General features: G+C 30.0%; 1 protein-coding gene across 1 annotated transcript; it reads left to right on the top strand.

Moving 5' to 3' along the window:
* Positions 1-10,006: 10,006 nt before the first annotated feature.
* LOC112638878 (proline-rich extensin-like protein EPR1) lies at positions 10,007-11,998 on the top strand. The gene is made up of 3 exons (XM_025411364.1): positions 10,007-10,117; positions 11,347-11,366; positions 11,435-11,998. Exon 3 carries the CDS (start codon positions 11,435-11,437, stop codon positions 11,996-11,998), a length of 564 nt encoding a protein of 187 aa, XP_025267149.1. The 5' UTR covers positions 10,007-10,117; positions 11,347-11,366.
* Positions 11,999-12,331: the final 333 nt, after the last annotated feature.

The following is a 12,331-nucleotide window of genomic DNA, read 5'->3' as shown; positions in this document are numbered from 1 at the left end:
TCAGAGAAGTACTTCGTGTAATATAATAGATGAAAATCAATAGGTCGATTTTATCTATTACGATATTGATTATCTTGAACATTTTTCGAAGTATATAGAATAAAATCACACAATTTAGAATCAAGCATATCATTTTGTAATATTGGTATATTGGATATTTGTTGATAACAGAGTAAATTTTAAACATATTTTAAATTTTAAAATTAGTGAATATATTTTGAACATTGTATATATTTTAACTTATTATTATTAATTAATATTAATTATTAAGAAAGTAGGAAAAGAATCAAAGATGAGAAAAAGATATATATATATATATATATATATATATATATATATATATACCGGGTGTTTCAGACCACCCGTACACCCCATTTTAAAGCAAAGGAAGTGGTTATTTTGAAAAATGTTTCAGACAAAAGTTGTTGAAGATAAAGTAATGCATTACATGGGTAAATTTGATTGACGTTGGGTGGCGTCGTGAAGGTCATGTCAAGGTCGACTTGAATTTTTTAAATGGGAACCCCCATTTTTCATTGCATATTCTTGTAGCTTATCTCGAGAGCTTTCCAAAACACTATAATTAAGTACCTTTTTATTAAGTACTTTTTGAGTTATAAGGCTTGAAATAATTTCTTAATTTTATATAAACCATAAAATATCTAGTAAACCATTCATTTTTCGATTATCTTACCTTCATACTTTTATGTACAAAATAATGAGAGGAATCAATTGGTGTAAAGAAAACACATAGTTGTTTCTAAGAAAAAATATGGAATTGTTAATTGCAAATTACATATTTTTTCTTAGAAACAACTATGTGTTTTCTTTACACCAATTGATTCCTCTCATTATTTTGTACATAAAAGTATGAAGGTAAGATAATCGAAAAATGAATGGTTTACTAGATATTTTATGGTTTATGTAAAATTAAGAAATTATTTCAAGCCTTATAACTCAAAAAGTACTTAATAAAAAGGTACTTAATTATAGTGTTTTGGAAAGCTCTCGAGATAAGCTACAAGAATATGCAATGAAAAATAGGGGTTCCCATTTAAAAAATTCAAGTCGACCTTGACATGACCTTCACGACGCCACCCAAGGTCAATCAAATTTACCCATGTAATGCATTACTTTATCTTCAACAACTTTTGTCTGAAACATTTTTCAAAATAACCACTTCCTTTGCTTTAAAATGGGGTGTACGGGTGGTCTGAAACACCCGGTATATATATATATAGAGGTATATGATACTGGATAATAGTATAATATTAATAGAAAATACTTTGTTAATGCTTAATTATAAAAGAAAAGTAGATGTATTAATTTGATCTGCACTCATGCGAGCGCGAATTTAGATCTTCCCTCTGCCTTTAGGTCGGGAGAGGATGTTTAAAAATTCCAATGGAGATAACGCGACGTGCTGGACTTGGCCTTGCACGTGTTACGTCCCGCAATAAAAAATTTTCAAAATCTTTATATTATACTATATCGCATATTAAAATTCCAAAACTATATCTATATCATAATCTTTACCTACTATTGTTATATAATAACGTCTATATATATATATCTGTCCCTCGCTGATAGCATATGTGTAGTACACTCATTGAAAGTCGCTACAGAATACCTGAAAATTATAGAAAATATCAATAAAATGTTACAATATTATCATATCGTCATTACTCTATATAAAATTTCGTTATACTAGTGGAACTAACCGTAAAACCAGCATTAGCAAATATATTTAAATATATATATATATATATATATATAGACAAAATCTAACAAAATGAACCTAACCGTTATCATTGGAAACTTATTGAATAAACTTTAATTAAAAATATTGAAAATCTTAAAGCCATAATAATGTAAAGAATTTCAAATCTAGAATATATATATATTTACAAATATTTCTCATTATTCAAACAATCAATCGTAATGAAACAGATTCGATAACGATTCATTTTGTTAACAAAAAAAAACACAATAGATGAAAATAACCAAAAAAACAATATATGAAAGGAAAGAAAAAGAAAATATATATACTTACGTAGAATAGATTTAAGTTCTAGTTAAAGTATCGTAAAATGTAAGATCAATTATCCTTCCGATAAGTATATATAATCCGCACTCTTCAAATAGTTAGAATACTTTCCGCCTTATACGCGTATACTCGTACATAGATCCCCAATTTTAAGAATCTGTAAAGGGAAACCAATCGATATAAGCCAAATCTAATAATCCCATATTTTCCAGTAGAGACAAGAAACACTCTTATAAGTATGAATCAAAACCCTCAACGATTAACATTAATGGAATTGCTCCACAAGCCCCTTTTAAATAATTATTAACAATATAACCTTAAGGACCTAACCATATAAAAGGAGATGCAAAGACTTGATTTATAAGCAAAAAATGCTTAATTCAAATAATTAATAAAATAAACTCTGCGCAAAAACTAAATAAAATCGTCTTTATAATAGTGACATATATATATATTCATATAAAGCCACTCAGTAAAAATACGTACTCATTACATTACGAACAAATAACCGAGAACAAACGTACAATACGTTCAAAAGAAAAATTATAACTCTTATACATGACACTCTTAATAATAAACTCTAATACCGTGACCAACAGACTTGTTGAAATAAGATTACATTTTTAAACAAGCATAAATACCGCCTCTTATATATACATATGTATCTGAAATTTTGTGTCTAACATCTCCATTACTATTTAGGAGAACTATAAGACTCAAATATTACTCAAATTATACCTTACTCAAAATATACATATGCTATATCTATATATATATCTGATCATGATTAATTCTATTACATATATTGAAATAAAATCGCTATATTGATCCTACTAACCTAATTATTAAACAAGACATACACATAGATACACAAAATGGAACAACGAAATGTACCTGTTGATCATCAACAAAATTTATAAATATAATGACTTAAAATTCAAGAGAATAAATTAAATAAAATTAAAATCCGTATCTGTTTCTATTTGGTCTGTCGGATAAGTAAAAGTCCCCTAATTAGTCTTTATGACATACAGAATTTATTAAATAAATATAGTATGTGCTAACCAGAAATTAATAAGAGTTTTTTTTCTCAATGAAATAAAATTGATTTATAAACCATTTTGTTGAACCAAAAGAATAAATAAAAATATAATAATAAGAACGTCTATGCTTATATATATCGTTGGAATCTTGTAGCACAAATATAGCTTGAACATCCCTCTTTTTTCCACGTAAACTCTCTCTTAATTGTAGATTCTCACCACTAGAAACCTGAAAAAGAACAGTCGTAATTAATAAAAGGCCTATATACAATTTCCTATATAATAATTGAAGGAAATAATGACCCTCCAAGATAATATAATCAAAATATAAAAATTCTCAATTTAACACTGCACATTAATATTAAATGATTTCATGACAAATGTCCAACCAATAACTAAGGATATAAATTTTAATAATATGTAATCGGACACATGCATATATTACATAACCCAATTATAAATAAATACGCGTAAGGCAAATTACTAACAATAATAGTCAATCGCCATGTTATAGAAAATTAAATTCGTATAATTAATATATACATATATAGAATCCCTTGTAATAACAAAAGAAATAATAAGTTAACATTATAAATATATACAATAATCATACAAAGGGAAACATTTACGCTTACTTATGTAATTTCTTTATGATTATCAAACCATAAATATGAAATGATTTATAAGCTTCCTTTTCCCCAATGAATATATATATATATATATTCTCTAATAACGTGTAGGAAAAATATATAATAAAATATAATTAATACACATACATGTACATATATTAAACACGACGATTTTTGTCCTACACGGATATCGCTAATAAACTAAGACAAAATAATAATCCCTTGAGAAATCAATGCTTTGACCAATGAGAATTAATAAAAGATATTTCCAGCAACAGTATTCCTAAACAAATTGTAATAAATTAGATAAAATCATTTTGATACATGAACAATCGAAATCTCAATGCATTAATCAAAATTTAAAATTATTATATGATTAATGATAACTCAATATTTCATTTATATAAAGCAAAAGTATCGACATTTATAAAATCTTAGTGTATGCCGTTTATAAAATTAATATCTTAAGACATACAAACCAATATTAAAATTTTGATACATATACGTATACACATTCTTGTTAGTTAATAATATAATTTTAAACCTTGTATTCCTTAACTACCTCTAAAAGGAAATTAATACTAACAATCAAGATCTATATAAAATCCCGCGATGTGAGCGATTTTTAATAATCATCCACCTCGACATTGATAATCCAAATATCATTCAAAGGTAAAGCCGCGGTAGTCCTGCACCTGAAAAAGAAAAATTAATTAGTTAACGAATCTCAAAATTTTAATGAAACATCAATAATAAAATATAATTGGAAGAATCAAATATTAACGATAAAATGTAATAATTAAATTTTAGCGACAGACTTGATAAACTACTCGACGGAATTGATTAAACAATTAATATGCATAGGACATGACAGGCAAAACATATTATATAATCACAAAGAGCAACACAATCGCCTTTAAATAATTAAAAATATAATAATTAAATATTTCAAACGTGTTAAAAATATAATAACATAATATTAATAAGTACGTCTTATAGCAGTACCATTAAAAATACTTATATAATCAAAAATCCTTACAACACCGATGTCTTAACTAAAAACATATATATATATATATATGTTTATATATATATATATTTATAAAATTATGCGTTGAAATAACCCCTGTAATTTTCGACGTAGAAATGTTGATCCATCAACCCTCTTCTTCCCCGTATATAAATATATGTACGCTCCCATTCGGTAACCTGTAAAAGAAATAAAACAATTAATACAAAATAAAGCCAATACTTGGCGTAGACTTTGTTAGGATAATTCATTAAACGAATAAAGATTAACGATAAAAATCTGACGACCTTCTAGTAGCTTCCCCGGTGATTACTCTAACAGTAAAATTTTGAAGGCAACCCCATGAACAAAAATTTAAAATGTTTGTAACTTCGATATCTTTTACAATAGAGATATACTAAGGGCATAATTGTGATCCCATTACCAAGTAGATCAACGTACTAATCGATTAATTAATCAAAATAAGTACACGTCCTAATAGGCTCCCGTATATAGTTCTAAAATAACAGTCCCTACTCACTAGAAGTATAAATATGTTGCTAACAATCAAATTTACCAACCAAAAGTGTTGTAACTTCGAGATCTTTTACAATAGAATTATAAAAATAATATAACCATGATACCATAACCAAGTAGATCACCACACTAGTCGACTAATTCATCAAAAAAATGACGTCCAAATTTGGGTGAAAATGCTCTCGTATACATCTCTGGGATAATAATTCCAACATATTGGGTATATAGATGTAACCCCTCACGACGATAATATTTTATTTTCCATTGACCATCGATATACTGCTCCCAGTATAACCTATAAATCATAAAACCAAATAAATAATAGCTATGCACTAAATAATATCGCGATACTAATAATCGAAATACAAAACAAAATCGTATAAATATCAAACGAACTCTCCCTCTAAATAATATCATTAAAATCAAAATTACTAGTATCCGACTTAATATCGTCAAAAAGGATAACATAACAAATACAAGAATAATAAATGTTAAAATATTTTACAATAATATAATAAAGGTGCCATTGAATAATTACAAGACATATATATATTAATCCCCAACTAACAATGAATATTTAATAAATATCCTATGAAACTTGTAAAGACAAAATTATAAATAAAAACGTAAGATAATAACCAAAATTTAACAATTGATAAAACTAATAAATTATATGGTACTAATAATTCTCTATGATTAAAATTGAAATTGCTTAAATGCAAATAATAATAATAACACTAATAACAATAATAATAACAATAATGAATTTGCATAAATTTTAATAAGACTTACCCTTAGAAATAATAATATATCCTTGACCATCAACATTTTAATTCAGCACTGCTTATTTTTCTTGCTAAACCTGTTGACACCTAAAAACAAATAAAAATGAATATATGTTCTTAGACCATAAATTAATAAAAATATTAATGATTAAAAAATTTCAGAAACAAAATTTTGGTAGTAAAATCTAGCTTCAAATTCTACAAAATAATTCTAACAATTATACATATGAATATATATATATATATATGTATATATATATATATGCATCCACTCTTATAACCAATAATAAATGAATAATAAAACCTTAACAAATAAAATATTCACTTATAATAAGCTAATAACGAAATTTAACCAAATACTAGCGGCCCATAACACAAATAATAATTTAAAGTGATCTTACCTGAAAATCAAATAAGAATACCTTATATGACGAAGTCACGTGACCCCCTCCTGGATGCCTGAAAAATTAATGTAAAATAATATTTGGTCATAAGAATAATAATTTCTAACACGAGGCTGTCAATATTTTATAAAAACTTGCAAAGCATTAAGTATAACAAAATGGATAGCATCTATATGCTTAAGGCATATACACATGAGCCAATGAAAAGAAAGAAAAACCAACTAGCATAAATGAACAAAATAATATAAGATTTAGATTAAAATAATTAAAAAATCAGAATAAGGCCAATGAACATCATCAAAAATCAACCATGAACATTTACGATCACACTCTTCTATATATGAATGCATGTACCAAGCCTTATAAAATATTAACACTTCATATAAAAAGTTTTCAACTATAATAATCCCCCTTTTTCAAGTACTTTAATGACAAAATCTCATAATACCAAACCTTATTAAGTATAATTATGTCAGAATATTACTTACTAGTAAGTCTTCATATGACAAAAATAAATGGACACCCTATATTCGTGTTCCTACACACCGGGTACCCCCCTGGCAAAAGTATCACCTGAATTAATAAAATAATAATATTAAGGATGGACATCTATAGCTACTATGAATATAAAATGTATATACACAATTGTAAAATGCACGAATATTCACATATGAGCACTCTTATACGTATATATATATATATACAATATATATATATATATACGTGCATATGAACATATGCAAATTTAATAATGTAAGACTAAAACCTTCCGAGAAATGAATAAGGCCCAGCTGCATAACGTGTGAAATAACACTCAAAAATTAGAATCTAAATTTAAAAACTTTATTAAATAAAAATAAAAAATTTCAACAATGAATATAATGACAGCAACTTCTTACCATGCATAATATACATATATCATTAAGTCAAAGGAAATAAAACGTGAAAGCACGAGAGAAATAGAGAAATAATACGTGTACTTACGAATAATATTGCACAAAGAATATTATGCGTATAACTCTACGAGTCGAACAAGCGTGCAAGGCCAAGTCCAGCACGTCGCGTTATCTCCATTGGAATTTTTAAACATCCTCTCCCGACCTAAAGGCAGAGGGAAGATCTAAATTCGCGCTCGCATGAATGCAAACCAAATTAATACATCGACTTCTCTTTTATAATTAAGCATTAACAAAGTATTCTCTATTAATATTATACTATTATCCAGTATCATACCTCTATATACATATATATGCATACTATATGTAACCTATAAATCGAATAAATTTACATATACGCATATATATTTTATAACCAAACTCAATAAAATAATGGTATAAATACAATAAATACGCGTCGCGATAGAAATTGACACATATATATATTAACATGTCCAGAAATCTCCCTATATATATGCATACAATATGTAACATATAAATCGAATAAATTTACATATACGCATATATACTTTACAACAAAACTCAATAAAATAAAGGTATAAATACAATAAATAAGCGTCGCGATGGAAATTTACAAATATATATCTTAACTTGTCCAAAATTATCCCTATATATATGCATACTATATGCAACATATAAATTGACTAAATTTACATATACGCATATATATTTTATAACCAAACTCAATAAAATAACGGTATAAATACAATAAATACGCGTCGCGATAGAAATTGACACATATATATATTAACATGTCCAACAATATCCCCATATATATGCATACTATATGTGACGTGTAAATTGAATAAATTCGCATATACGCATATATACTTTATAACAAAATCCAATAAAATAAAGGTATAAACATAATAAATAAGTTTCGCGATAGAAATTAACATATATATATTAACTTGTCCAACAATATCCCTATATGTATATGCATACCATATGCATATACATTTTGTAACAAATTTAACAATAAAACAAAGGAGGAGATATAATAGACTGCTACCGCGACAAAATTAATCAGCACACAAAACATATATATATATATATATATATATATATATATATTACGAATATTAACAAATAATTAATATTAATAACCCAAAGATTTTATACAATAATTATTAATCTTATACGATGATTATTAAATACGATTCAGTAAAAACTTGCTGAAATCAATTTTCATAAGCAATATGCGAATACATATCTATACATATATATATATATATATATGTGCTAATATAAAAGTCGGCCAAATGAAAATCTTTAAAGAATAAAATATTGTCAGAATCAAAAGACCTCTTGAATAAAAGATCACGGTAGAGCGTGCAATGAATTCTTCGAGCACATCCGTCGTGATCATTCTTAGAAGTAAAACGAGCCGCTTTTTCATACGTTGTTCCGAGAATTGTAAGAATAAAATTTCTTTTAGCGACATAATAACTATTAAGCGAAGCGATAATTAATTTCCATATATTCTTATTGTAAAATTTATTGTAATAATAATGGCTTAACGCATTAGAATTTATTAAAATATTATTCATAGGCTTGAGTAATCATTAAAAGTCGACTTTGAAAATTTTAAAATATATACATATAAAACCACAAAGATTCTAATTGTTGAAGCCTTTATTAAATAAATAAAAATATATCTTGTAAATGATAAATCTCAATAATTAGTCTTAAGATAATTATTAAACCTGGGAATATTACGTGTAATATGCCAGTTTAAGCCACGTAAACGAATTTTAAAAGGTAATTCATTTAAAAAAATATTACTGTTACTAACGTGTCTTATAAAGAGAAAGAATGCGATGAGCATTCTTCGAAGGACATCCAGCATACCTATTTTTAGAAAAAGAGATAAGCCATCTTCGCATCCGTTGCGTTAGAATCTGCAATCCAAATGCTAAATTTTTCTTTACTAATTATTACTAATTATTAATTTACTAAATATTAATTAATTACTAATTATTAATTTTAACTATATACGCACCATTGTAAAAATCATTGTAATAATAATGGTTTAATACATCAGAATTTACCAAAATATCACTTAAAATTTAAACAATTGCTATAAATCGAACTCAAATTTTCTAATAACATAAATACGATATTATAAAAAATTCTGATTGTTAAAAATCATTATTAAAAATTATTCTAAAATTATTTAATAAATCTAAGACGCAAGACTTGCAATCCCTACCACAAAACTCTCACCCACCACATCGCAAACTCATAGCAGGAAGGGATAGCTCCAGCAGCCGACCCACCAATCACCAAAGAGGCCCACCTCTTCTCCCTACCATTAAACATCGAACCAGAGGAAGGTATATAAGGCCGCCGCCGCCGCCGCCGGTGTGTGTCTCTGCGCCATTAACTCGCCTGTGTCTCAGCTCTCTCTACGCCCATCAGATCTCCAGCTCTCGAAGAGGAAAAACCTAGAAGCCTACCGGACACCTTAACTTATTCGAAAATAACTTAGTCGCGATTTTGATTTTTTCTTTCGGGACTTAGTCTCAATCTCTATTAAGAGAGCTGTATCAACATTAACACTTTAATAAAGTGCTACCATCCAGCAACCTCTGACTCTTTGGCCATTCTCTGCGCTGCCTTGCCACTTCTTCAGGTTCTCACCGAGGTCGAGCAACCCAGGGAAGGAGCAGCGGTGCCTGTATTCATCCATTGATCCCGTCATCCGGTAAGGAAATAATAAAATAATAATCATTCTTAATCAACCTTGATAATAACTTTGTATATTAGTTCGATTTATTCTAGGCCTATTGACGATTTTCCCAGAATCTTACTTGCCCGTATACAGACTTTAAATTTTTCTTTCGAGTTGAATTATTTAAATTTCAACCGATCCTCTGAGAACGCTCGAAGCGTATCCTAGAGTGTAGCGTCGTTCGAGTTAGTCACTCGATGTGCATTGAGTAGCAAATTCTACTCCTCTGCCGCTTTCACGGAGAGCTTCTCTGAAAGAATTTCTCCGTGGATCCTGTGCCGCTGTGACGTGACGTCTTGCACATCGATACTAGACTCAGAATCTAAGACTCGCTCCTAGAGGATCTGTCGAAATAATAGAATTTATGCACTGGCTTACAAGTTAACTATCGAAACATTTTATGAATTTTATACTTATCTGAAGTAAGCCAGCCGCTCTCACCCGTATCCTCGTCTGTATCCTTGAATCTCCAGACCTCTCGGTGCAGCCGCATGCTCCTGGAAATTCAGTATATGCTAGATAAATTATCATTCGTTGTACGACAATTTTCCCCGAATCCTACCTTTCCGTATACAGACTTTAAATCCTTCTTTGAGTTGAATAATTTAAATTTCAACCGATCCTCTGAGAACGCTCAAAGCGTATCCTAGAGTGTAGCGTCGTTCGAGTTAGTCACTCGATGTACATTGAGTAGCAAATTCTACTCCTCTGCCGCTTTCACGGAGAGCTTCTCTGAAAGAATTTCTCCGTGGATCCTGTGCCGCTGTGACGTGACGTCTTGCACATCGATACTAGACTCAGAATCTAAGACTCGCTCCTAGAGGATCTGTCGAAATAATAGAATTTATGCACTGGCTTACAAGTTAACTATCGAAACATTTTATGAATTTTATGCTTATCTGAAGTAAGCCAGCCGCTCTTACCCGTATCCTTGTCTGTACCCCCTGAATCTCCGGACCTCTCGGTGCAACCGCATGCCCCTGAAAAATTCAAAATATATTAAATAAATCATTAATTGCTGTACCCCAATGAACTGTATATAGCCGAACGTTTCAACCATTATATGAGAACGAGCGAGATATACCATCATAATCTACGTTCGTTTATCTCACAATAATCCATTAAGCCGTATTATTCGTCTTAACTCTATGAACCACCTTGCTGTGACTACATTTACCTTATAAAACCATTCATCTTAACAGGTACCTTTCTACGCATCATCGTAAGTAAACCCCTTTTGTGTTAAATCAATCGCATCAAACATACTAAATAGTCATATTCCCTCGGTAGATGGTTAACCCCCGCCGAACTTCTTCCGTTGGACGCGAAATTCCCCTCCGTGCCGCGGGTATACGCCGCAGGCGTGCCTCCCGGTCGGTACTTAGGCTCCCTACAGCTCGTCAGTTGTTTGCCGACGAGAACGACTTAACAAGCAGAGTAACAAGGTACTCTCCAGTGCGTAGTTTCGCGCCCTCCCGCGCATACCCTTATCGTCCTCCCCGAAACCCTCCAGCGGTTCTTCAAGAGGAACAACAGCCCAGAGCCAGGCCGCCATCGCCCAATTACTCCCCCATCCAGGATTCATCTAATCCCAGCTACTCGCCGGTCAGGACACCGGAAGATCTTCCTTCCATACCGGAAGAACGAAGACCCATAGAACAACGCACAGAAACTGAGGCTGGTCCATCCAACCCAGGTCAAGTTCTGGATCCCCCTGAACCAAATTTCTACCCGGAACCAGAGGACCTAGTCTTACCAAGCAGTATCCAACCCCTCGCAGGACTAACAGACGAAGATTTTATCGAGATCTACGAATACTTGCAGCGAGATAATTTCTTCAACAACCGCGAATAATAACTATATCTAGATATCGCCTTAGAAATGCTATAGAGAAGAACATTAACTACATACACACATCTATACGTATAACGATATACACTATCTACAACTGTCAAATAATAACAATAATAACAATAATAAAAAATTTGTAAAGCTCTAAGGAAGTAAACTAATAAAAGAAAACAGATCAAAAAGGATAAATTGGGTCAGGTTCAACGCACCTAATTTATTTCCCATCGTCAATCCCTCTCCTGAAAGAAGCGCAAAAGATTCTTAGTCTCTCGGCGTCCTAGGGTATAGCCGGCTTGGCAGGTTGCCCTGAAAAAGAAATAGAGAGAAGTTACAATT

This window comes from Camponotus floridanus, unplaced genomic scaffold (genome assembly GCF_003227725.1).
Source record: "Camponotus floridanus strain SB8 unplaced genomic scaffold, Cflo_v7.5 scaffold397, whole genome shotgun sequence".
Classification (NCBI taxonomy): Eukaryota; Metazoa; Arthropoda; class Insecta; order Hymenoptera; family Formicidae; genus Camponotus; species Camponotus floridanus.
This window is presented reverse-complemented; position numbering and strand designations above follow the sequence as displayed.